Genomic DNA, 27,838 nt, shown 5'->3' on the forward strand with positions numbered 1-27,838 from the left:
CCACATGTTTAAAGCAAACGCTGAGCAGATTGGAAACCCCAAGTCAAAAGTTCAATGTTGCCTGTGGCGGTTGAACTCATACAACCAGCTGTTCATGGGCTGGGGGCCAGCGCACTCAAGCTTTCCTCACAGCTATTATGTGCAAAGGGGCTATAAAACAGAATGTTCCATGCAGTGTGATGTGAGCTATCAAAGTTCATTTGTGTTCAGGTCTGGTGCCAGTGATCAGCCAGGTCAGGCATTGTCTAAGAGCCTGAAAAGGGTCCCTCATTGCTCTGACCCAGCAATGCTTCCATTAATGGTGACCACCTGTCATCTAAATGTACTCAAAATGCAAGGTCTATGCTTCTATAAAATGTACAGAACCCATTCTATGGATCTATGGAATCTATATATTTCATATCTATATATTGCTGGGGCACTGCGTTTTGGCAGATGGCCACCATGGTTGGAAGCTGAGCTTCACTTCCATTCAAAAGAGGAACCACCAGGGACATCTAAAGGTCATCAGGTTGGCAAACGTTGCATTAAGCTATCATGACTAACAGTCGCTGTTGCATCCTTCATGAATTTATCTAGTCCCTTTTAAAGCCATCTAAGCTACATAATAGCCATTGCCACATATTTTTGCCTGCCAATTCTGTACATTAATTAGATATACATAGACCCAATAATGGAGAAATTCCAGAAAGACAAAAACATTTTAAAAGAGGAAATTTCCTCCTGTTTGATTCTAATGCTACAAGGATGCTTCAAGGATGGGTATGATGAGAATAGATTGATACCTCTACAAAATCCGTCATCTTTTCCGCACCTCTCCTGTCATTTTGGACAGTATTGTATGATGTGTAGATGCGAGGTTTCTTCATGTGCTCAGGTCGAGTTGAAGTGCCATGCAAAATCAGCTTCCAGTTCACAATTCTTCCTTCATTTTGCAATCGTCTAGACTGAGGGGTCATAGCAGAATAATTAGTCTTTTACATTGTACAGGTGGGAGACAGAGGAGAATAAACTGGTGGTGGCAGTGACTCCAAGTGCAACACAAATGGTGTGTAGGTTAAAATAAACATTTTAACCATTCTACACACTGTTTGTGTTACTCTTTGAAATCCATACATTGTCCTGTTGCATTTATTTCTCAGTACCCCAATTTCTTCAAAATAAATACATGCCTGCTCTTTAAAGCAATCTCATGAATCATTGCTTCTGTCACAATGTGCAAAAATAAAGCATTGTTCTTTTATTAGAAACAGTGGTGTCTTCTTATCTCAGCTGAACTCCTGGACGATAATTTCCAACCAAACTAAAGTGATAGGTATTTGCGGCGCTGATTATATTTCCTCGCTTCTGGCAGGAAGGGGCTTACACCCCTCGTATCATTTCACTCATGCATTTGACTGCTTCAGTAGCTTCCCCTGCTTACCGTATCAACAACTTTTAAAGTCCATGTGCCTGTTGGATTCTCTCCCCAAGTGTGAACCGACATAAAATCCCAGTCTTTAAAGCCATTGGGTGACTTATCTCTTTGCCGTTCGGCTAGTAAGACTGTGGTGGTCCCTGTATTAGAGGAAAGGAATAAGAATCCCAGGATAAGGTCACACGAGGAAAACTGATGAGGCTTAGCAGACAGTGATAAATACAGTGTCAGCTCTGGAGACACAGAACGACCTTGAGTTTCACAGTCTGTACCACTTAGGTTCACTGAGAAATCAAGGAATAGCTTGTTGTCTCTCAAGAGCTATAGTAATATATGGATTTGGGAATACCGAGTTCCTGTAGATCATAATGCACTGCCAAAATGATTCAGCACATTGAACAAATAAAATCAATGACTGAATACATTGTGTACTTTCCTGGAAGTTTAGAAATTAGGCATTGAGATCAGTCACTTACAAAATCCACAACTTCTGACTGAGCAGCCCCCTGCACTGCTTGCCAAGCTGCTCATAAAGTGGGATGTGAGGAGGGACCTCAGTTTGTTATGCAGAGATCCTTGGGCCAGAAGACACAAATAGGGATTCTCCAGTGATTGTTTAGAAACAAATGTTTGCCCAAGGACTTCCATGGATCCCTGCCATTATCTGCACCTTTCCACATCATTGCAAAACTCATCAAAATGAGTTAAACATTAGCTCCCTGCATGTGTTGAAAGAGATACTTGGGCCACACTACCAGCACCATCCCTGACATTGGAAGTCTTCTCCTGCTCCACTACCAAAACCCACACATTGGACATGGACATCTCAGCAGTGGAAGCCAGGTCTAAACAGTATGCAAAGAGGTTTCGACAGAAGCTGTTGTCTTGATCACCCAGGGTTCCAGCTCCTGTGAAATCCTATGCATGGAGAGTCAACATACACCAAATTCCATTGCTTAGATGTCCATGCCTAAGAGTAGGGCCAGATAGACGCACAAACTCAAGGATGGGGATAGTAGCATGGCTCTGCTTCTCCTTCAATATATAGTTGTTGTGCAAGATTGTAGGTTTTGCATATGTTGAATGGAACTAACAACATGTCCATTAATGTGTCGATATACTGTACAGGCAAAAGGAAAAAAGAAACTGCCATGAGCAGGGGAAATGACCCTTAAAGGCCTGAAAGTCTTGGCTTTGGCTTAGTTTTTCAGTAACTGGTTCAGATTTTATGATTGGGGAATAAGATTCAGAATATAGTATTAGTGGGAGTACGTGGGCTATGATCAGTGCCTTTGTCATTGATTTCAATGAACATAATAACATGCCTTATACTAAGTCATACCAATGGTCCATCTAGCTTAGTATACTGGTGGGTAGCAGCTCTAAATTGATTGACAGCAGGTTCAGAAACAGGTTTCCTCCAGTCCTCCTTAGGGATGCTAGGAATTGAAAGGGGGGTCTTCTGCATACAAACCATGTGCTCTATCATTGAGCTACGACCCTTCATATTTTCTCTTCTCTCAATTTGCTTTCTGCAACACATTTGTTTTAGAGTAGTCCTGGCTGATGACAATTGACATGCTCTGGAGCAAGCAACTTGGAGATTACTACCTAAAGGAGTAGATAAGGGAGGTGGCATCCCTATTTTGCAAATTGACAGGTTTTGTGATCTCTCACACTATTATTTTCTTTATGGATGAAGCACCAGAAAGCTCACTTCTAATTTTAATGAGAGCTTGAAGGGGCCCTGAGGATTGGTCATAAGAAATAATAAGATTTTTTAAAAAATGCCTAGAAGCTATAAAATGGAAGCTATAAAATAGGAGAGCTCTGTTGTAGATGAGTTCTGTTGCTAAGACAACAATGGCTGGTTGCAGATAGATTAAACTCCACATGCCCTCAATAAGGGAGAGTTATATTTCAATTTTAACACTGCTGGACCTCTCTACTTTACATTATTGGCCTTAGCAGGGATTTACGCACACAATCTAACTAAGGTGGAGCCAAGGAAGTATCCTCGCATCTTAGTGAAAGTGGTGACGGACCTTTTCAGAGACTTTCTGCAACAAGAAGCAACATCTCGGTAGGTTCTACTCTTTGAGAAAGCCCCAATGGGGATGGTGCTAGACTATGATGTGCAGCCTCATTCCCAGGGTACTCTGGGTTTTAAAAAGGAGATGGTTGCCTCCATTGGCTTCCTCCACTTTTTCTTCACCCCTTTTGCTTAATCCCCTTAAATCACTGAAAAAGTGTTCCACGTATACCTACTTTCAGCAAGGTGATGCTACCAAGAGCCCAGGTACAACACCTCTGCCTTTAGCCATTGTTTTTCCCTTGCCTAATTGTGGTGGCTGGCTCACCCCTCCCCAAACCCATGAAAATCTCTGGATCAAATACCTGCTCAGTTCTGGTAGGTTTGTTAGAAGATATGCATGTTGACATGCAGTTGTGCTTGCTACTGGCAAACAATGCTTTGCCATCCAAAAGCGCCCTCATTGATACACGTTTTTAGTTTGACATTTCAGGGTTTTTTGGTGTGCTGATACTAGCATCACACTTCCCAAAGGGATGCTTAATCCTGACAGCTCCCAAAACATTACAAAACAGCAAAAAGAAAAGAGAAACTGGTTGTGTCTAGGGTACAATTACTAGACATAGCAGAACTAGGTAGTTTGTCTCCTGTACCTGATGGAGAAGTCAGGGTCACATGAAGATCACCTCTGCGGGAATATTCAATCGTTGCTTCAAATTGTACATGTTCCAGGGATTTAATGGCATTTTCTTGACCTTCACAAGCTGTTGTGGGAATTTCAATGGTAACTTCACCACTAGATCTTAATAACCTGGCAATGTTACAAGGAAATTATCAAGTTATTTCCCCCCCAATGTCAATTTATTCTCTTCATTTATTCAGTGAGGTTCTGTTGCCTTTTTACACTACTTGTGATATTAATAGTCTCATGGTAAGATATGGACATTTTGCTTCATTTATTGTTCCTGTAAAGCTCCTTTGAAATAAATTCTGGGTGAACGAGCAGGAACGTGGATAATGGTTTTTTCATCCCACTGTATGGGGCACCCTTAGTATTTCACAGGTCCAGCATCAGCACTTGAACTGACAACCTAAGCCAGGTTCAAGGATCCACTGGTCTTTGATGCTTGCTCTGTACCACGCAGCTATGGGCTAAATTTCCCACAATGCCCAAGATTACAATGCTACATACACCTGTGAGAACCATGGGGAAGTTTTCAAAGCAGCCTGGTATTGGGGTGGTGGTGGCACAGGCAGATATCATTTTTGTCTTCTCTGGCAGCAGCAATCCAGGGCCAATCCATTGCCCTGAAAGACTTTTGACTGGATTGAACCTGGAACCATTTACATGCAAAGTCAGATGCTCTGCTACCAATGAATAGTGGTCCCTTTCCAATTCTTCGCCTTCCTCTTGTTCTAATGCACATGAAAGGGAAGCAGTAGATCAGGAACACTGCTTTTTTAAAAACTTAAGTGAGTTGCTGACTGGACCAGACCCTCTATGCTAGTTTCCCAGCAGGTGGATCATTGCTTCTTATAGGGAGGGAGCAGGATGAGGTGGCAGGGAGGTAATCACAATGCAAATGCACTGACAGAGCCAACTGGAAGCACCTGCAGTTGTGTTTGCACCACCCTGACCACGCTGCTACCTCTCTCCTGGTAAGCAACAGTGACTCACCTTCTAGGCTTTTCAAGTGTCTTTAATGGGATAAAATATTTCCGGTAGACATAGGCTGTTAACTAACAATGGAATTCTTACCTTGGTTCAAAGCTGCTGTCCTTAACAATGCACTCTTTCTTTTCGGGTACTTCTTTCCAGGTTTTAGGGTCAGCCAAATCTACCAGTGCTTTGGCATTGAGCAATCCAAATCCAAATCTGCTGTTCACCATCAGTCCGGCTCCATTCTTCTTCCATCCCGGATTGTTGGCCAACGGATCGAATTCAGATGTCCAGACTACCAAATGTTGCATATCTCTCCAGGTTAGATTAGGACTATCACAAACAAAATTCTAGTCAATTTCTAAATATCTCACCCAATGGTATTTGGCCACAATCCACTGGAATTTTCTTCCACACGCTTAGTACATTCTTTCCAGTGGGTGGGGCTATGCTCATGAATTTTGGCATTCTTAGCAAAATATCCTGGGGCTTTCATGCTGTCCACTGTTCTTCACATAGTTCCATCAGTCAGCAGATCCCTACTAGGTTCCCCAGCCATGTTTTTGCAGGGACTTTTATAGAGAAAAAGATTATGTTGTGTTGGCTGGAATAGTAGGTTAGAAGATCAATGCTACTTCATTATATAACATTTGTTAAGTCGATTCACTATTGTGTCACAATACTATTCCCCATTATATATATCTGCAGCCTTCACTGTAAACATTTATGAAGGCAATTTTGGGGTTGAACAAGGAAGATCATAATGATTTATGGATGAAAGCTTTGTCCTTTCTCTCCCACCCTGCTTTCATTCAGCCTCTGAGAAAGATCACCACCTTGAAACTTGCAGGGCGCCTAATTCCTAGTATCTAAATCAATAATTGTCAATGCCAGTGGCTTTTATATTTACCGTGGGTTGGATCCATATTTAGTCATGCTTGGAACCAGGGGGATGTAAGTTACAGAACAGTTCTAACCATGTCTACTCAGAAGTAAATTCCTGTTTAATTCAGTGGGGTTTACTCACAGGTAAGTGGGGTTAGGATTGCAGACTACCTGTATGTCCCATTGATCTACTCTAAACATGATTAAGTCTGGAAACGAGCCTATATGTTAAACAGTGTGAGGAACAGTGAGAGCTGATTAAAAACAATCCAGCTAACTTTAAAGACCTGAACTGCTGGAGGGTTTTTGCCATAATTTTCACAGTGATGATAACAAGAAAGAAAGAGATGGGTACTAAAAGGGAGTTTAAGAAGACTTACTTGGCCTCCAGTGCCAGAGCAAAGATCCCTGCAGCTAAAGGAGCAGAAGCAGATGTCCCAGTGTGGGTGGAAGTGCATTCATTATGAAGGTCAGCACTTATCTGAAGGAGATAAACATCATAAATTACAGAATTTGAGTTTACTGTCTCCATGCACTAAAACACTCTTGTCTATGGGTGGGATCCAGAATGAGTTATGCTTAGAACAAACCCAATAATCATGAGTGATTGTTGAGCCAGGATCTAGTTCCCATTTTTGTAATGTGTCCAACCTGAGGGCACATTTGACTCTTTCTATTAAAATAATGTGGATGAGATTGGAAGATTCTTTTTTGCTGCATGCATTTTAATTCTAGTTTTTGTATCCAAACATTTTTTGCACTGAAGGAAAATATGTCCAAGTCAAGCAACTTGCCTTATTCTGAGATCTCAAGGAGCATACAAGTTAGCTTTCCATGTTTACAAATGAATCATAAAGCACATTGCTATGTTGGGCTTAGGAATTTTTAAAGAGCTTTCTGGCTTTAAAATCACAGAGTTTGAGACTGAATGCTGTTCTTCCCCTCCAACAGAAGCAGAAAATGAAGTTTCCCACTTAGATAAAGTACCTAACATGTCAGCAAGGAAAGGTACAATGTGTGGAAGTGAAGAACTAATGACAGGGCATATTCCTATTTGCACTTACGGGACGCTTTATAAGTCAACCCCAAACTGGAAGTATTTCTGACCAATCACACTTCAGTTATTTTAACCCCCATCAGACCAGGGGTCACCCCCCCCCTTCCATGCTATAGGAGCAATATGATTGCTACTTCCATGTGGTTTTCTGATAGGGTTGTAGTCAGTTTGCATACTACCTCCTGTTTTAGAAACATGACAAGAAGGGTGATCTGTTCGCTGCAAGATTAAATCTATCAGTTGGTCTATGAGCAGAGATGTTCCCTGCCATGAAAGGAACAGGAAACCCACAAATTTTCTACCCAAACACTGAAAGCAAATTCAATCCAATTCCCTGTCCAAGAAGCACAATTCAAAGTGTTGATGCTGACCTTTAAAGCCCTAAACGGCCTTGGTCCTGTATACCTGAAGGAGTGTCTCCACCCCCATCGTTCAGCCAGCGCTGATCCAGCGCCGAGGGCCTTCTGGTGGTTCCCTCATTGCGAGAAGTGAAGTTACAGGTAACCAGGCAGAGGGCCTTCTCGGTAGTGGCACCCACCCTGTGGAACACCCTCCCTTCAGGTGTGAAGGAAATAAGCAGCTATCCTATCCTTAAAAGACATCTGAAGGCAGCCCTGTTTAGGGAAGTTTTTAATATTTAATGTTGTATTGCTTTTAACACTTGATTGGGAGCCGCCCAGAGTGGCTGGGGAAACTCAGCCAGATGGGCGGGGTATAAATAAATTATTATTATTATTATTATTATTATTATTATTATTGATACAGAGGCAGTTTGGTCCTTCAGGGTGACAGATTTGAGAGAGCCTCCTCTCACCCATAAGTGACATTCTTTTTTTCAGCAATCAACACCATGAAGACAAAACTATGGATCACTTTTTGCTCTTAAGTGAAAGGTTGTTTTGTCTTATCATTAGGGAAATGCAATATCTTACATCCCATTACAGAAGGACTTGGCATATTAGAACATAAAACATGGATCAGGCGATTTCCTCCCCTCCCCTCAAAAATGAAAGCTTGTTAAATCTGGTAAAAACAACCTACAATTTTCTGGTCAGTATAATCCCCACTGCTGTATGCTGTGGCCATTGTTGAAGAGCACTTCTCTGCATACCAGGGAGAATGGCCTTGCTGAGAAGCACTGCTGATGGAGATCGTGTAGATGCTATCTGTGTAGCCATCGCAGTCACAGTTGTCTCCTTGGCGGCCGCCATTCCCAGAAGCCCAGACGAAAATAGAACCTTTCCCCTTTCGCCCCTATAGGAAATGAAAGGAACAGCATGGTTATCACAAGGGTAGAAGCCCCAATGCTGTACGTTCCCGCAAAAAATCATTGTTGCAGCCATTTCGTAGGCTGAACTGAACACATCAGCAATAAGTGAGTTATATAAATTGATTGAGAAAAGGTTATCCCCTTTTTTTGGAATAATACAATATAACAATATATAACAATTTGCAATTGGTGCAAGAGTACAGCACTTCATTCACTGCATGGCTATAATGTCTCTGGAGAGTTGCAGCCATACAGAGTAGACAATACTAAGTAGATGAACATTCACTGAGTAGCTATAAGAACATTCTGAAGTGGGAAGGGTCAGTCGTGGAAGGTTGAAAATGAATGCAGTTTCTCTCTTGTAAATGAAAGGATAACTTGATTAGGGAAACCCTCACATGTGGTCTAGTGCGGTGCGGTAGATTGGGGACACAGGGGTTTTCAAAGGCTTGACCCCTTAAGGCTAAGGGGAATGAGACAGGAGGAATATGCGGTGAAAACTTCACATTGGGGGACAAAGTGGTTTTTAGTGATGGAGAGGTATGAGGGGTGCTTGGTTGAATAGCATGGCTGTGTGGCTGATGAATGGCTGAGGCTCCATACTAAAGAATGTGGTTTGCACATAGAAGGCTCCAGTTTCTGTTCCTGAAATCTCTAGTTAAAAAGATCAAATAGAAGGTGATGAGGAAGCTCTCTGCTTGAGACTCTGGAGTGTCGCAGCCGTTCAGATAAGACAATACTGAGTATATGAACATTTCTTTTTTTTAAAAAGAAACATTCAGAATTATCCTTAGATATGTAGAACAACAACTTCTAAAGCTTTAGCAGTATCTAACACCACTTTTTACAATAGGGGTGGTGGTAGCAATTGAATCTGAATTTCTCGTGATTTGCTCAACTGAACAATATACAGTCAATATACACAGAAAAACAAAACGTAACTGTCAGAGCTGCTTCCAGATCCTAGCTCACAGAGGATCACGCTAGCCAGCGATCATTAAATAAAAGTCTTTATTGAGTTACAGTTTCCATTCTCAAGCTGCTGCGTGCAACTCTACGTCTCATGGTTAGATCGGCGAAGCCCCATCTGAGTCTCCGCCCCTTGTACACCAACTTAATATCCTAGCCTTGCTCCACCTTTTCCGCCTGACTGTTCTTCTCTGGGTCCCTCTGCCCCCCGGGGTCTCTTCCTTCCTGGATTCCTCTGACGCTGACGCTGACCCCCCTGACTCTTCTCCCTCCTTTCGGCGGGCTTTAGGACCTGGCTCCCTTTCCGGGCTGCCTACTGCGCCACCTTCCTGTGCATTTGAACTTGGCACGCGCGCCCAACCTTCCACCTTCCGTCTGACCGTTTCTTCGCTCCCCGATGGAGGTGTGGCCACTCCTGACTCGTGCCCTCCCCCCTGTTGTGAGCTGCCAGCGCTTGATCCCTGGCGCCCTTCCTCTTCCCTGCTCTCTGGCGGTGACGCTGGTCCTGATTTCCAACTGCTCCCCTCTGAGTCCCCTCTGGCTCTATCTTCCTGGGGTGTCCCCCTAGGCTCCCCCCTTGCCCTGGCCACTGGTGCTCCTTTCTGTGAATCTTCTGATTCACTGGAAAGACTCGGAGATCTCGGGTCGTCGTCATCACTCATCTTTTCTTCTGCCTCCTCTCCCTCGCTCTCTGTTTCCTCCCTTGCCCTTGCCTCTGCTCCTGAACCCCTGACATCCATCCCCCCCTCGAAGCCCCCTCTTCCCCCCTCCCCTCCTTCCGGTGCGGGATCTGGGTGCTGCCGTGTCAGGGGGATGAATGTCGGATACAGTTCGCTTCCCGTGGCGGGCCGCCATCCGAAGTCTTCCGGTTCTTCCTCCCTGCTCTCGTTGACGACGGTCACCTCCGCTTCCATCTCTGTGCCGCCGTGCTCGAAACCCGGGTCGTCCCCGAAAACGTCCATGTCCGTCTCTCCCTCGTTGCCTTCTGGAGACGTTGCTCGTCCTGGACCCTCCAGCCACCTTCTGCGGAACTGCTCCTCTGGTCGATCATCCCACCAATACGAGGGTTCTGAAGCAGATCCCGAGGGTGACCCCTCTGGGGAACGGGCGTCTCGTGTCGGTTCCTCGTCCGAGTCGAACCCCCGGAACGTGCTGGCTGAAAGCGTGGGCGTGAAAAGCCAGTCGTCGAAAAAGTCTGCTGGCATTGGTCTATGTGGGAAGAGGGCATGAAACTCTTCTTTGAGCAGAGGTTCGTCTAAAGCGTAGCCCGGCACCCAGCTGTTGGCACTGGCCGGGGTGCCCTCCTTGGCGAGAAGGTATTCTACCCCCTCTTCCCCCCATCTGGAGTCCAAAATCTCCGTGACTTCGTTGATGCGCTCCTCCTGTGCCACTCCCCCTTGCCCGGTTCTCTCTCGGAGCGGACCCGGTGCCGTTCCTGGTTCCTGAAACCTGTGAGGTGCCTTGTAGGGAGTGAGCACCGATCTGTGGAACACCGGATGCATTCTGGAACCCTCCGGAAGAGCCAGCCTGAAAGCCACCGGGTTGACCTGTTCGTCGACTTGGTAGGGCCCCAGTTGTTTATGCCCTAGTTTCTTCTTCGCCAACGACCTGGCCGGCACTGCGTGTGCTGCTAACCAGACCCAGTCTCCCACATGGATCTCTTCGCCAACCCTTCTGTGTTTGTCCGCTTGTACCTTGTATGCGTGTTTAGCCAGCTCCAGGTGCCGCCGCAGCTGATCGTGGACCTCCTGCAACTCCGACGCGAACGCATCTGCTGTCTGCGGCTCCCCCTCCCCCATTCTTTCCAGTCCCGGGAAGGTTCTAGGGTGCCTCCCGTTGTTGGCGAAGAACGGCGTGACCCCCGTGGACACGTGCTTCGTGTTGTTGTAGGCGAACTCGGCGAGAGGCAGGTAATCCACCCACGTCGCAGGCTGTTGATTCGCATAACATCTCAGGTACTGCTGCATGATGGCATTGACCCGCTCCGCTTGCCCGTTGGTCTGCGGGTGTCTAGCCGACGCCAGGTTGATCTTGACGTTCAGGAAGCCCATCAGCCTCTGCCAGAAGTTCGAGATGAACTGTCGCCCTCGGTCGGACAGAATAGACCGCGGCAGACCGTGAACCTTGAACACGTGGTCTATGAACAGCTTGGCGGTTTGTTCCGCCGTGGCCACCTTCGCACACGGAATGAAATGTGCCATCTTGGAGAACAAATCCACCACCACCAGCACAGCCGTCTTGCCCCTCGAGCTGGGCAGATCCGTGACAAAGTCCAGGGCCACTCTCTCCCATGGCTCGAACGGAGTTTGCAGCGGTTCCAGCAGTCCGGCCGGCGGTCTGTGCACTGGTTTGGACCTCTGGCAGGTGTCACACCTCGCCACGTAGTCCGCGACTTCCCCTCTCATTCCGGGCCACCAGAAGTCTCTGGCTACTAATTCCACCGTCTTCTCCTTGCCAAAGTGCCCGGCAGTGGGCGCGTCGTGCAGCTGCTGCAGTACCTTGGCGCGAAGTTCGTCTCCCGGCACGTAGATGGCCCCTTTACGGATGAGCAAACCATCTCGCAGCTGGAACTCGTCGGTCGCTGCCGTGCCCCTGTGCACCTCTGCCATCTTTGCTTGCGCGAAGGAGTCATCCTGCAACGCTCGTCGCACCGCATCCAGGTCAACTGTTGCCGCCGCGCACGCCCACACTGTCGGTGCGAAGATGTGCATGGCGGCCGCTGGCGTTGCCTCCTCCAGATACTGTGGCTTACGGGAGAGAGCATCCGCCATGATGTTGGTGTCCCCCGGGACATACTCTATTCGGAAGTCGAAATTCGCAAAGAACTCAGCCCAACGTATCTGCCTCTGGTTCAGGAACTGTGCCGTGCGCCAGTGCTCTAGATTCTTGTGGTCCGTGCAGACCTGCACCGTGTGCTTGGCGCCGATCAGGAAGTGCCTCCACGCTTTGAACGCTGCATGAATGGCCAGCAACTCCCTGTCCCAGATGGTGTAGTTCTGTTCGGACTTGCTGAGCTTCCTTGAGTAAAACGCTCCCGGCCTCCAAACCCCCTGCGGGTCTTTCTGCAGCAGGACTGCTCCCACGGCTCTGTCCGAAGCGTCTGTCTCCACCCTCATCGGCCTGCTGGGGTTGACATGAAGCAGCTGCTCTTCCGACGCGAAGAGACGCTTGAGTGCCTGAAAGGACTGCTCCGCCTGCTCTGTCCAGATGAACTTCTTTTTCTTGGAGCTGAGCGTGTCCGTGATGGCCGCTGTCTGCATCGCAAAGCCTTTGATAAACTTGCGATAGAAGTTCGCGAAGCCGACAAACCGTTGGACCTCCTTCCGGTTGCGTGGGCTTTTCCAATCCAACACTGCTCGGACCTTGGCGCTGTCCATGGCGAGCCCTTTATCAGACAACTTGTAGCCCAGGAAATCCACCTCGGTCACGTCGAATTGGCACTTCTCCAGCTTGGCGTAAAGCCTATGTTGCTGTAGCCTGCTCAGCACTTCCTTGACGTGTCTGTCATGCTCCTGCTGCGATTCCGAAAAGATCAGGATGTCATCCAAGAAACAGACGCACGTCTTGTAGAGGAGCCCCGCCAACACGTGATGCATGAAAGCTTGAAAAACGTGGGAGCCATTTTGCAATCCAAAAGGCATAACTCTATATTCGTAGGTGCCCAGGGGCGTGAACATGGCTGTCTTCCACTCATCTCCCTCCCGCATGCGAATGAGGTTGTATGCCCCTCGCAGGTCCAACTTGGTGAACACTCTGCCCTTCCGTACCTTTGCGAGGAGGTCGTCGATTCGGGGCATGGGGAAGTCCGATGGCTTGGTCACACTGTTCAAGATGCGAAAGTCCACTACAAGTCTTTTTTGGGGCGTGTCCCGCTTCTTAACAAAGAATACCGGACTGCCCCCCACTGCCTTGGACTCTCGGATGAAACCGCGCTCCAAATTATGATCTATGAACTCTTTGAGTTCCTGCAGTTCGTCCTCAGACATGGAATACAGCTTCCCTTTGGGCAGCGCCGCCCCCGGCAGCAGGTCAATTTTGCAGTCATATGGTCTGTGGGGGGGTAGCCTGTCTGCCTCTTTCTCGCAGAAAACCTCCAAAAATTCTGCGTACTTGTGGGGAACCGCTTGCAGCGTGCCTAGCTGCAGCTGTGACTCCTCTTCCCCTCCTTCCTGCCTGGGCACGATGCAGTGTTCAGCGCAAAAGGAAGAGCCGAAGGTCAGCTGCCTCTGGTACCAAGCCAGCGTCGGGCTGTGCTTGTCCAGCCAACTCATGCCCAATACAATGGGCGTGTCCGATAGTTGAGTGACATTGAAGCTGATGATTTCCCTGTGATTCCCAAGTCGCATCACCATTGGTGGCGTCTGCTTCACCACTTGCCCCCCTAGCAGCTCCCTGCCATCCACCGTGACAACCTGCAGGGGCAGCGTGGCAGGCAGCAACTGTATAGCATGCCGGTCGACAAAGTCCTGCCCTATAAAGTCCGCATTGCTTCCGGAGTCAATGGTGATTGGCACGTCCATGGTGATTCCATTGGGCAGCTGGAGCGACGCGGTGAGCTTCACTACCGGTTTGGGCGGGAGGGGGTCCATGGGCTGTAAAATCTCTGGGGACTGCTTCACTGACACGTCTGGCTGGGCCCCAGTGCCTCTTCTTCCAACCAGACTCCTTCGTTTCCCTGCTGTGGTTGTCCTTGCTGCGTTGCTGCAGTTACCATTGCTGAGGCTGCAGTGTGCTTGTGGAGCCTCTGGGGACACTCTTTCGCCATATGCTGTGGATCATCGCAGATGTAACACTTCCTGTTCCCTCTAGGAGGCTTCGCTTTCACTGCTGCCGGTGCTAGGGCTCTGGCTGCTGACTGAGCCCTTGCACCTCCAACCTCCATAGGTTCCGCTCCTCCTCCTGGCGGAGGCGTGGATTGCGCACGCGCTGCTTCTCTGGGAAGGAAGGAGGAGCCCCTGGCTGGTTCGCGCCCTCCACGCCCTTCGTCCCTGCTCCACGGACGTCCTTCCAGCCGCACCCCCACCGCCAGCGCCCTCTGAACGATCTCCTGCGTGGTCCGGGGTCTCTCCCCCCTCGCAATTTCATCTTTAACCGAGCCGTGCAATCCCTCCCAAAACAGGTCTCTTACAGGAGCCGAATCTCTGTCCCATTCCAGGGCACTGACCAAAGCGAAAAAGCGGGCATGGTACTGCCGTACGCTGGCCCTCCCTTGCTTCAGTCCATGTATCTCCTGCCGAGCAAGATCCACGTCAATGCTTGATAAAAAGCACCCATCCATCGCTTTAATAAAGGCATCCGCATTTTGGAGCGCCGGATCCTTATCTCTCCACAAATTGCGCAGCCATGCTTTAGCATCTCCATGCAAATGGGACATGATGAATCCCACCTTCTCTTGCTCATCTCTAAAGTCTTTGTTCAGCAGTTGCAGTGCACACATTACATCTGCTCTAAAGTTGGGGTACTGTTGCAAATTCCCATCGAAGTGAGAGACCAGACCGCCTGTTCGGCTCCCCAACCCAATCCCCTCCGGTTTGGGTGTCAGTTGCCCTTGCTTCGTAAGCACTTCCAACCTGACCTGGAGATCCCTGTAGGCGGCAGCTGCGTCCTCCTCTCTCTTCCTGGATGCAAGAGCCTCGGCATTCAGTCGTGTCACTGCTTCTCTGAGTTCCACTATCTGCTGTTCGGCCGTCATGTTGTCTGCCGTTCGTGAGCTCGCTAGTAGGCACCCTCTTTCTCTCCTCTCCGCGAGGACGTAGATGCCCACAATTATGAGATGGGGCTTACTGTCAGAGCTGCTTCCAGATCCTAGCTCACAGAGGATCACGCTAGCCAGCGATCATTAAATAAAAGTCTTTATTGAGTTACAGTTTCCATTCTCAAGCTGCTGCGTGCAACTCTACGTCTCATGGTTAGATCGGCGAAGCCCCATCTGAGTCTCCGCCCCTTGTACACCAACTTAATATCCTAGCCTTGCTCCACCTTTTCCGCCTGACTGTTCTTCTCTGGGTCCCTCTGCCCCCCGGGGTCTCTTCCTTCCTGGATTCCTCTGACGCTGACGCTGACCCCCCTGACTCTTCTCCCTCCTTTCGGCGGGCTTTAGGACCTGGCTCCCTTTCCGGGCTGCCTACTGCGCCACCTTCCTGTGCATTTGAACTTGGCACGCGCGCCCAACCTTCCACCTCCCGTCTGACCGTTTCTTCGCTCCCCGATGGAGGTGTGGCCACTCCTGACTCGTGCCCTCCCCCCTGTTGTGAGCTGCCAGCGCTTGATCCCTGGCGCCCTTCCTCTTCCCTGCTCTCTGGCGGTGACGCTGGTCCTGATTTCCAACTGCTCCCCTCTGAGTCCCCTCTGGCTCTATCTTCCTGGGGTGTCCCCCTAGGCTCCCCCCTTGCCCTGGCCACTGGTGCTCCTTTCTGTGAATCTTCTGATTCACTGGAAAGACTCGGAGATCTCGGGTCGTCGTCATCACTCATCTTTTCTTCTGCCTCCTCTCCCTCGCTCTCTGTTTCCTCCCTTGCCCTTGCCTCTGCTCCTGAACCCCTGACAGTAACCAACAGAAATAATTGCTCTGAGGGAACACCACCGATTCCAGGTATATATTTTTAAAACAACACTTAAATAGATGCTAAGAATTCATTTCATTTCCATGAATTTCATGTATAATATTGCTGATTTATTACCCATGTGACTAGTGTATGATTCACATAAGCGCATTGGCATTTCAAGTGTTCTATGTTTGGCGTGTACTTTCATGGCAGTGGAATAGCAAAATATATAATCTGTGCCTTCCTGTTGTTTCAAAATCCATGACTCTCCATTAGTTAAAATCAGGGACCAATCGCCCCAGCTATAAAAATGCAAACACTCAGAGCTAGAGCAGCATGAAAAAATATATTGGCTAGATCTTGTAGTAGCTTACTGGTGACCTTTCAGCAGATAGTTTATGTTGAGTCTTTTTAAAAAAAAAATGAATTAATGAACTTACACTCACTATAAAGAACAGTGTGGTCCACTATTAATCTGCTTGGGTGAATTTCCAAAGAGGACAAAGAGTAGTAAGAAAGAAATTATTGCTGGCAATGTTTGTAAGGAATGCATTTGATTAACTGGAGTGGGGGTGGGCAACTTCAGGTCCAGGGGCAAATTTGGCCCTCCAGGACTCTTTCTCTCACCCATAGGATTCTCCCCCAAACACATCCCTCCCCAGTCCTGCTCCATGCTCTTCCCGACTGCCTTTGCTTGGCAAGAATTTGTCATTGGACTGTGACAATGCCTCTTTGCTTGCCTGGATGAAAAAGTGTCTGTGTCAAACGTATCTGTCAAAAGTCAGAAACCTTTGATTTTCCATGGGTGGGATAAATGGATGTGGCTAACTTATGTCCATTAATTTCAATGGGTTTACTCTACATATAACTTAGATATAACTAAAAGCTCACAATCTGTTCCATCACCCACTGTTGCCTTTGGACCCATCCACCACTTGAATGGGGGCCCCAGAAGGTTGTCCATGAAGAAATGGGGCCCTCAGGCTGAAAAAGGCTCCCCATGCCTGAGTCAGAGCAACAAGCAAACATGTGACGAATAAAATGCAACATTGTGTTGGGTCTCCAGCTACAAAGATGAATCCAAGAGCACCCCTAGACTATGTACCTGCTCGTTCAGGGGGAATTTAACCCCGCCCAAAGCAGGCCATTGATCAGTTATCCTGACTCAGGAGCCACCCACTCACAATGCCTCCATCTTGCCAGGATTCAGAATCAGTTTACTCACCCTCATATAGGCCACAACAGAGGCCATGCAGTAGTCCAGGGCTGACATGGCACAATTACTTAAGAAGGATAAGGCAGGGAGGAAAACTTCTCCTTATCCACTTTTTCACCTTCTAAGCAAAAGCAAAAACAAAAAACCCCCACCAATTCAAAAGGGAGTAGCTCCAACTTCTTGGTCACTTTGGTTGCCTGTTTTGGAACATTTCCCAGTACTAAAGATAACCTTCTTGAGGTGAGAACTATGAAAAATATAAGTGAAGCACTAGAAAGGCTGCTGGACTTCTAAATTGCCTTACAGCCAAGTTGCTTTCTGTACATTTGTTGATGGATCACTTTCATAACTATGTCTATACAAGTTGTTACTGCCAGCTAAAATGGAGCTCCCTGTTGTGCGATCTATGTGGGCCAACAGGCAAACTACAAAAATGGAGCAATATATTAAAAGCAAATACAATTAACTTCCAATGGATTTATGCACAGGCCCTTATTCAAACTCAGGCCTTTTTGTTTTTCAGCTGGAAGTCGCTGGAACTCAGTTCTGGCATCTCTCAGGTGGGCCCCATTGCCATTATAAGAGAACAAGGGAGGCTTTCATGGTGAGTTCCAGCACCTCTTTTTCTAGAAAAATAGCACTGTTCAGTTCTAATCCCAGACAGCTGGTTTATTGCAAGTGCTACTAGGACGTGGCTGAGTATTCCCATTGACATCAAGAGATGCATCCTATTTGTTCAACTGGGGATGGGCACCATTATGTGGGTATAATGCATAGGTGTCAAATCTATGGGGCTGAGGCCTCCCAATCTTGAGGGGCCAGGCCCTGCCAGTCCTCCCTGCAACAGCAGAGGACCTTGCCAGGCCTCCCCACAATGGTGGAGGGGCCCCCTGGACCTACCCTGGGTGGCAAAGGGCCTCATTGGGCTTTGTGGCCTCCTCCCAATGAGCATGGTGTCACGTGTGTGTGTTGCATATGTGACATCACGTGCACACAGTGACACCCCCCCCATGTCATGCGAAACTCAGCACCTTTGGTACAATGCAAACAGATCTTCCTTCCTGGATCAGGCAAACAGCATCGTTACCTACAGAATCTACAGCATTTTCCTTTATTACATGTACAGGCTAACAAGCTAATGACCAATCCTATCCAACAGCATACAAATTGATATTGTTAATTTGACTCAGCAACACCCCCTCCCCAACACACACACACAAACAAAACACACTGCAAGCAAGCATGTCCTGGGTCCTCTGATCTCCCAGCACTGGCATGGTACACATGTATTTCATAGGTAGGCATGAATAAAAAGATGCCAATAAAGGCCTGCATGATCTTTAGCTAGACTAAAGAGCTAGCATGACAGAATTTCTCCCCCCTCATCGTGCATTCTCACCATCTTAATTATAATTGGATTGAGTTACTCCATGGGCTTGCAAAATAATGCATAAAATCTGGGCATGTTAAAGAGAGACAAATGCAATATTCATGAAGCAGAAAGTTTCCATCAATATTTTATAGCACCTCTTTGCACACACAAGACCCCCATTAGTATTGGAAGCAAAACAGGCAGTCAAGGAAACGAGCTGAAAGACAACGTGGGCTGCTGCTATCTAGATTTTGAGCTGAGCCCTAGATTCTAAAAGCATATCCCCCAAGTGCCCTGATTTTCCAGGGACATCCTGGCTTCTGATTTGATCCTGGAATGTCCCTATTTTCCTCACCACTGCTGCCACCACTTGGGGAGGAAGATGAGCTGGTGTTTGTCCTGAGTGGCAGCAGTGGCGGAGGCTGTGGCGGCTGCAGCGGCGGCTCTGAGGGAGCATCCTGTTGCCTCTCTACGGCCTCTCCAGGGCCACTGCCGCTGGCCTCCTCCCTTGGACAGCTCATAGCAGCTGCTGGAGAGCAAGCCAGGATGAGGCTGCTACCACTAAGGTCCAGCCCCACATGCCGCCGTGGCTCTGAGGGGCAGGCAGAGGGCAGGGCTGCCCTGGTCAGAAAGAAAGAAGAAGCGGAGCAAAGTGCAAGGAGTCTTGATTTTTTTTAAAAAAAAAATACTGTGTGTGTCTAATCTTGTGCCTCTCTAAAATTTATTTATTGATGTGTGTTTTTCTTTTTGTAAATCTATGAAAGAAAATGATAAAATAGAATCGGGATTAAGAGGTTTTCTTAAGATGGTGGAGGGCATGTGTGTTGTGTCCCATTGGTTTAGCAGTGGTGACACTCACCCTTTTTCAGATAGGAAATGCTGGGGGGCTGGGTGGACAAAAAAATAGGGAGTTGAGGTGGATTATTTGGGGGCAGGGAGGGTGAGAAATGTCCCTATTTTCATCTGAGGAAAGTTGGAGGATAGGTAAAAGCATTCAGCCACTCTTGTTCAACTTTTCTCTAGAATAGTTCCAATTTTTCTAAAACAGCAGAATGAGGGAACAAGTCACATAAATACTGCTCCTTGGAACGAAACAAGTTCCCAGGCCCTATACCCTGGCATGTATGAACTGCTTAAAAATACTGCGATTTTCTCGATTAAGAGGCCTCACCTTTTTGATGCCGTATTCAAAAGCCTTCTGTGCCAGCCGGCCAGGTCCCTCAACAGTTTTCCCATCATCATTTGGGCCCCAGCTGGCACTATAAATATCCACATGATCTGGGCTGAAACCGATTGAACTTGCTTCTATGGCGTCTGTGACTATTCCGTCCAGCATTCTTATGCCTTAATGTGAGAAAGCAGAGAGACGGACAGAGACAGAGACAAACTAGTGGTTATTTCATGCTTTCTCAACGTTAGTATTATGAAACATTTCTTGTCGCTATAGAATAGAAATATATTATCATGCAATATAAGCTGCCAGGGCTTTAAAATACAATTGACAGTGAAGAATTGGAAGAAACAAGATTTACCAACTATCAAAGAATGGCAGATGAAGATGATGGACTATATGGAACTTGCTGAACTGACTGGGAGACTCCGAGACCAGAGAGAAGAAGAGATGGTGGAAGAAGATTGGAAGAAGTTTAAAGAATATTTGAAAAAATATGTTAATATTTAAATCCTATCATAGCTTTGGAAGTGGATATAGGCTTCAGGGTTAGAAGTAGAAGATAGTGTATTTTAAAATAGAATTATTTGTAAGTGATAAAATGTGAAGATTTTTATGGTAAAAGTAAGTGTGATTTAAAAAATGGTTTAAAATTATGATATATGTAAACTGCTAAATATGAGGTAAAATGATAATCAGATAGGGGGGACTTGGGGAAGCTCACCTAACAATGTTTAGAAAAATTAAGGATAAGGCAAGAATTTGTTTGTATTGTCTGTTTTTCTGTTTGTGTTGTTTAGTTGTGTTATAAAATGAATAAAAAATTTTGGGGGAAAAACAAACTAAAATACAATTGACATGGGCTAATGGGAGTTGTGGTCCAAAACTTCCAGGGGGCACCAGGTTGCGGAAGACTGATCCAGGACTTTATTTGACGCAGGAGATTCAATTCCATACTCTCCAACATTTCTTCATTGAAAATAGAGACACCCTATTCCTACCATTTTCATCAGCAGCCTCACATTCTGATGACTGGACCAGTTCTGTCTTGAGAGGCAGTTGCTTCATTTAGGATGTTAGAAAGGTGTGAAGCAGGTTGACGAAGTCAGATTGGAATGTAGCATGATTGATAGCTTGCAAGCCAGGAGAGGAGAAGGCTGTTAACTCAGAGGAATTCAAATGTGACAGCAGCCAGCACAGTTGTCTGCTCCACTTACAGCTGTCCCATTTTCATTTTTTACATATATGTGTAAAAAGAGCAATGTTTCTGCCCCCTTTAGTACTGCTTTAGAATCCTCTGTTAATTGAGATTTCTAAAATTTGTGTGGGTGGGGGCTGTACAATATTAGCATACAATTTGAGTATAAGACAAGCAGATGACCTGGACACCACCAAGGTAATTGGGAAATTTGATTGATGACACTGTGAGAAAAGCTGTGTAGAAAAAAAATAAATCTTTCACTTTGCAGGCTACATTACTTTTGACAAGGCATTTGAACTACATGCCTGTCATTCTCAGATTTAAAAAGCAAAACATAAACAAGCTCCTATTTATTTCCATATTACTCTTTCACTCAGACATGAACAGATGACACTTAGGAGTTTTGGAAAACATACCTAGATTTGGGTTTTTTGGGGTTTTTTGCATTTTTATATTTATTTAACATTACTAGACTGACTACAGTGGTACCTCGGGTTAAGTACTTAATTCGTTCTGGAGGTCCATTCTTAACCTGAAACTGTTCTTAACCTGAAGCACCACTTTAGCTAATGGGGCCTCCCGCTGCCGCCGCACCGCCGGAGCACGATTTCTGTTCTCATCCTGAAGCAAAGTTTTTAACCCGAGGTACTATTTCTGGGTTAGCGGAGTCTGTAACCTGAAGTGTATGTAACCTGAGGTACCACTGTACTATTTATTTATTTTTTTGTATCTTTAAAACATCCACAACAGGTTTTTTTTTTAAAAAAATAGTATTTCCACCAATTTTCCCATTAGTAAGCCACTTTCAGAATCATTAGACAAGCATTTTCCATTAGAAAACCTATTATTTTCCATTAGAGGGGGGAATGAGATCTTTTTCTTTCAAGTTGTGCCTGGTACTGGGAGTCCTAACTGTGACCTTTCCTCTTTGGTATACGAGCCGATGCAGAGAAGCATTTACATGGCCCCTTCCACATTTGTGAAAGTGCATTGTATAGCCCCACAACTGAATTCTAGTCCATTTTAAAAGGAGATAGGAATAAGCCCATATTAGCAGCCTAATTCCTGCACAGGTGCACAGGCAGAAAAAACATGAGGGTTAAGTGAATATATTATTTTCTGTTAAAATAAAATAAAGCAATGACCCTGGGGAGAGGTTATAAGTCTTCTATAGGTAAAGGTAAAGGGACCCCTGACCATTAGATCCAGTCGTGACCGACTCTGGGGTTGCGGCGCTCATCTCGCTTTACTGGCCATGGGAGCCGGCGGACAACTTCTGGGTCATGTGGCCAGCATGACTAAGCTGCTTCTGGTGAACCAGAGCAGTGCACGGAAACGCCATTTACCTTCCCGCCTGGAGCGGTACCTATTTATCTACTTGCACTTTGACGTGCTTTCGAACTGCTAGGTTGGCAGGAGCAGGGACCGAGCAACGGGAGCTAACCACGTCGCGGGGATTCGAACCGCTGACCTTCTGATCAGCAAGTCCTAGGCTCTGTGGTTTAACCCACAGCGCCACCCGCGTTCCAAGTCTTCTATAGCATGCAACTTTTGTAGCAATACTTTCCAGCCCTTCTGCATGACCATTGCATATAACAGAAATGGAAGACTTCTTCTAATAATACATTCTCGCCAATGCATGTTGCTCCATTTACTATTCCTTTGCTCAGACCTCGAGCACATCAGGGGTGGAAAACTCTATTAAAATTGAATTGCTATGTTGGATTCTTACCCCCAACTTTGGAATTGTATGCAACTCCTACTCCACATTTCAGGTTGTTGGCTTGCATGGCGATCTCTCCTGCACACCGTGTTCCATGTCTGCAACAAAACCCACAAGTCCATACCGATCATTTACAACTATTATTATGAATGATTATTCATTTGAATGTATCAGATTCAAATGGAGCCCACAGGTATCAGATTGCAGTATACTGGCATTGCCATTCATTTGAATGATAAGTCAATTTTAATGAATTAATTCCAAGGGCAAACCTAATTTCTCAAGTGAAAAAATGGAAATACTATAAAGCAAAGCCTGCCTTGTTTCCAGTACACAAGATACCAAGGTATCTAGGAGGAAGAAAACAGAATTTATATGTATGGCTTGTCCTTGTTGCCAGTCCCAGGGTAAATGGTAACATGTTTTCTATGATGTGTTCTATATGATTGCTCACCTTCTGTAGATGAAAAGCTGCCTTATTTAGTAGTACAGCTTTGTATGCTGTTGAGCTGATGAACGCTGCCAGTCTGAATTCCATTTACATATTAATAAAGAGCTGATGTTATGCAGAAATGGTAGATTTTAGAGATAATGCCATTTGAATTGGAGGATAATGGTCTCCCATTGCCTATAACTGCTGCAGAGAAGCCGAGTGATGGATTTTCAAAAGGCTTGAAACATTAATCCGTTGAAAACCTTCTACTCCGGTGATATTATTTCTGTTATAAGAGCATCCATGTAGTAAATGAAATATCATTTTTGCCTGATAGAGGCTGGTGAACCATCGTGTAAGTTCCTTATTGTTCCACTACAAACTGGCCTTCTAATTGGCTTGGAACAACTACTTGAGATGGACTCCATGTTTGAAATGAGCCAATTCTCCTTGCCCTGGACCTCTCAAACCATCATTCAAGGCCCAGCCTGCCGAAAAACCATATTTGATTGGCTAGAACAGAGTGGGGAACCTGTGGCCCGCGACTGGATGATGTTAGACTACATTTCTCATCAGCCCCAGATAGCAGGGCCAATAGCCAGGGATTATGGGTATTGTAGTCCAGTAACAAACAAAAACTATAACTCCCCCGCCCCTGAGAGTTCAAAGGCTATAGATTGTTTAATTAGCCAAAGGCCTGGGGCAAATGCCTGGCACCTAAAGATATGTAATGAAGGTACCAGATGAACCTTCCTGGGAGAGCATTCCACAAGTGGGGAGCCATCACAGAAAAGGCCCATTCTCGTGTTGCCACCTTCCAGACCTCTCACGGAGGAAGCATATGAAGAAGGGCCTTGGATGATGATTGCAGGTTCTGGGTTGGTTCATATGGAGAAAAAGGGAGAACAAGGGGTGCAGCCAACCACTTTTGGATCTGCTCACACTCACTTTTGGCTCAATCCCTGCTGACAGCCATCATGCAGTCCTCAGCAGAAAAATGGTTTCCCACCGCTGCGCTAGTTCATTTAAATAGCACCGTACATATTATGAAAGTGGCCAAAGTTCACCAAGGGTCAACTATCAAGATTTGTTTTACAGAGATTATCAGCAGCATATATTAAAGAGAGAAACAGCAAGTCGTTACTCACTTGTTTTCATTTGTTGGGTCATATCTAGGAAATGGATCGTGATCATTGTCATTGAAATCATAACTTGCCTCAGGATCCTAAGTTGAAAAATGAAACAAAGGAAGAGGATGGATACAGAACACTTCTAAAATTGCTGAGGCAGCGGAATTAAATTAATTCTAACGTTTTGAAAACACCCTTATTTATTTATTTATTTATTTATTTATTTATTTAGCAATTGCAGTAGCATGATAATATACAGGGCTTTTCTTCAGCTGGAACTTGCCGGAACTCAGTTATGGCACCTGTCAGTTAGATGCCACTGCCATTCTAAGAGAACAAGGGAGGTGTTCATCGTGAGTCCCAGCACCTCTTTTTCTAGAAAAATAGCACTGATGTTATATTTTAGTGACTACTCCTGTTAGTATTTTCTAACAGTTTTTTTTATATTTACACACACACACACACACACACACACACACACACACACGAGACACTGAACTATTGTTCAGTATTAATTTGTTTAACTTTATTTGTCATCTTTGTAATCTCCTAGCCTTTATTGAAGGATTCCATTTTTATCCTCACAATATCTACGTGAGGCAGTTCAGGTAGACAGAGAGTGACTTGAAGGTCACCCAGTGAGCCTCATTGCTGAGCAGAGAGATAAAACTCATTTTCCACATCCAAGCCCCAAGAGTCTAGCCACTCCATTGGTAAATAATAACTGACTGATTGCTGAAGTATAAAACTCACATAGTTAATATAAATGTCGGTGTGGTTCCACTCCAAGCCATCATCAAGCACTGTAACGACAACACCTTTCCCAGTAATCCCTTTTTGCCACACAGGAATAACATGGAGATCCAATTTTGGCAGAGACGGAGTCATTCTTGTGTCTTGCTAGGAAAAATAAAGGATAATACATTTATATATATTCTTGGAGAAGGTGGGGATTGAACCTGTGAATTTCTGCTTGCAAAGGATGTGCTCTCCTGCTCTCCAGTCAGATCAGCAGGGCTTAACTTTGGATTATGCCCAATAATTCTTGCAATGTACTTCCCAATCTTAAGCAAAAACAAGTCATATCATACTTAATGGGATTTGGCTCCCAGTAAGCACGCTGTAAATTGTAGCCTGGTAGCCTGATCTTCTTTCCTCATAAGTAAAGTCTGTTGGGTTGGAACCATGTTCACTTGTGGGATGGGATTTCCCATTCTCTGTGTCACAGTAGCACAGAGTGTGGGGTATGGCACAATGGGCTGCTGATGGAGGGAAGCGTTGGCAGAAATTGCGCCCCTCAATGTGTGAGTGGAAGTGCCTTCCTTCTCGCTTAGTTAGCTTCTGATTGCAACTTCAATGCATTTTATTCTAACAATTGCAGTCGGAAGATTATTCCAAACCACCAGTCTGTTCTTTGATAGCTGTTGACTTTTCCATTTTCAGAACCTGAATGTGTGTGTGGGGGGGGGAATAGTTGGTAGTCAGTGGCCAGTGACATAAGCAATAAGACACTTTTTAGAGAAAAGAAAAATCCATCTCAAAAAGTGAAAACATTTTGCAAAAGTTCTTGTGCACTATGCTTATAATTTGGAAGCTGAGAGTAGAAGGAGTAGAAAATTGCTTGTCAAGAGTTGAATACCTTGCATGTCTCATACAGTGCAATCCTATGGATCGTTACTCAAAAGTAAGTCCCACTTGGTTCAGTGCAATGGCACTTGCTCCCTACGAAGGGTGTTTAGGCTTGCAGCCTAAAATGGTTGCACCGCAGTTCATAGATGACTTTTGACTTTTCTTAAGACATGTAGAGTCTACATATAAATGCAAGCTCTTACCAGATACCATTGTTGATTCCACATGGGGTCATTGAAAAGATATTCTGCTGAGTCCCGCAATACCGAACGCTTACTTCTCTTCTTTTCATACTGTTGTTCTGCCCAAGACACCTGGAATATATTTGCCAATAGCAACATCTATAAAGAACCTGGAGGTTTTATTATTATTATTATTATTATTATTACTATTATTAGTGCACCAAACTATTTTTATTGCATTTCTATCCCACCCCTTTTTTAAGAATCTCAGAGGCGCATTTTAGACTCACAACATTTATGTCTTTTTTAATTGTAGAGAAATCAGTGTGGATATATATTTTTTAAGGTAAAAGGAAGAACTTCCCTTAAAAACAACACCAACAAGCACACTGATCTCCACAGCCTCTCCAGCTTCCCACACTTTAATTAAAATCCAGGGATGATGCCCAAGGGACTTTTCCAGACCTGGAAGTGCAAGCCACTGGGGAGGCTGCTGAGAACTGGAGAAATATTTAATGGAAAGAAAAGCACCCAGATCAACCTGGCAATGATAACACAGCTGCTGAAATTCTAAAGCACTCCAAAAGTGAAGTAGAAAAACAGAATCCTCTTTCAGAGGGGAAGAAAGCTTTTTTTTTAGAAACAGGCATACAGGTTTTTGGCACATCAGTAACAGAAAATTATCTCTTTCCTTTTTTTAAGCAACAAGACTCACTCATATGTATAAAAAAAAAACCTTATCCATGAGCTACAGTTTAACATTTAGCTGTGTGAACTAAAAACAATTATAGCAGTGAATGTGGGAGATATACTCTCTTGTTATACCAGTATCAAAGTTGTTTATTCACAGTCCATATGCTCTTCCACCTGGCCCTGTAACTACATCTCATTGCAAATCTCCATATTAAGAAAACTGTTACTATTAGATCACATCTAATAATTATATATAATAGAATAAGAGCATTAATGACAGAGGACTACACCCTATTTAATTTAGCATGTCTGTCTATGGAAGCATTAAGAGCATCCTACTTACTGGAAGATAGGTTTAATTATTTTTATTTTTTTAGGTTGCTGGGTTGTTGTTGTTTAGTCTTGGCATATGGTGGTTTATTACTTAAGGAAATTATATTAAATGATTCTAACTCAACATACTGTATTTTCTTTCTAAAAGGTAATTCAAGCCTGCTCTACCAACTGAACTATCCCAGCAAAGGGTATTTGCATTAAATCGCAGACAGGCATGCTGTATTTCATGTTGTAATATATCTTTGCAGATTAGGCATAACCCTGTTTGCAAAAGGTTGTAGCAAGAGCCAGGAAGCTGGCCTTCTTCAGCAGCTGCTGCTAGTGCAAATGTAATTAATATTGCACTGCACACATGTCAGAGTTGACCTCTAATATTGAAAACAAATTCTGCAACCAAGCCTTAGCATATACAAAGCCTGGAGGACCACATTCTGATAAGTGCTCAATTTCTACAGATAGTAGTTTGAGGGGCAGAGGGCAGGTTACTTAACTGACACCCATTCCCATTATGCAAAGTGGATCTCCCTGCTGATTATTTCATGTGTAGCACCAAGTTTCACATGGAAAACATTGATGCCAATGAACTTTGCAATGATCCAGTTTGGAAGGCAAATCTGCCATGCTTGTAAAGCACACTAGAATATACTGAACTGAACCAACCACCCCAGCCCCATAGTTCTTTGGCGGCTCAGGTTATAATCCAAGCTGAAAAAGAACTTCTCTTCCTACCTATATATCTGGCTGTGGCTGCAGTGATGGCAGCAAGGAAAGTCTTACTCCCTTTCATTTCCTTTCACCTTCATACTTGAAATGCTAGCACAGGGATGTCACAAAACCTGCATTTCCCGGCATTCCTAGGGCCTGCAATTTGCCATAGTGGTATTTCAAGAACCAAAGAGGAAGGAGTGGGCAGGAGA

The 27,838-nt window shown here is 45.4% G+C and overlaps 1 protein-coding gene across 2 annotated transcripts in view; it reads right to left on the bottom strand.

The window, feature by feature from the left end:
* PCSK1 (proprotein convertase subtilisin/kexin type 1) overlaps window positions 1–27,838 on the bottom strand; it is a 37,965-nt gene that overhangs the window by 2,241 nt on the left and 7,886 nt on the right. For both annotated transcript variants that reach the window (XM_080972602.1, XM_080972603.1), the window contains exons 3-13: window positions 25,914–26,024; window positions 24,835–24,981; window positions 24,100–24,176; window positions 22,528–22,616; window positions 19,595–19,767; window positions 8,093–8,305; window positions 6,375–6,475; window positions 5,209–5,442; window positions 4,103–4,260; window positions 1,424–1,557; window positions 786–947 (exon numbers count right to left, since the gene is read on the bottom strand). In XM_080972602.1, coding sequence (XP_080828728.1) covers window positions 786–947; window positions 1,424–1,557; window positions 4,103–4,260; window positions 5,209–5,442; window positions 6,375–6,475; window positions 8,093–8,305; window positions 19,595–19,767; window positions 22,528–22,616; window positions 24,100–24,176; window positions 24,835–24,981; window positions 25,914–26,024 — 1,599 coding nt within the window. The remainder of the gene's footprint in view (window positions 1–785; window positions 948–1,423; window positions 1,558–4,102; window positions 4,261–5,208; window positions 5,443–6,374; window positions 6,476–8,092; window positions 8,306–19,594; window positions 19,768–22,527; window positions 22,617–24,099; window positions 24,177–24,834; window positions 24,982–25,913; window positions 26,025–27,838) is intronic.

The sequence above is a fragment of the Podarcis pityusensis genome (assembly GCF_964106645.2).
Source record: "Podarcis pityusensis genome assembly, chromosome: 11".
NCBI lineage: Eukaryota > Metazoa > Chordata > Lepidosauria > Squamata > Lacertidae > Podarcis > Podarcis pityusensis.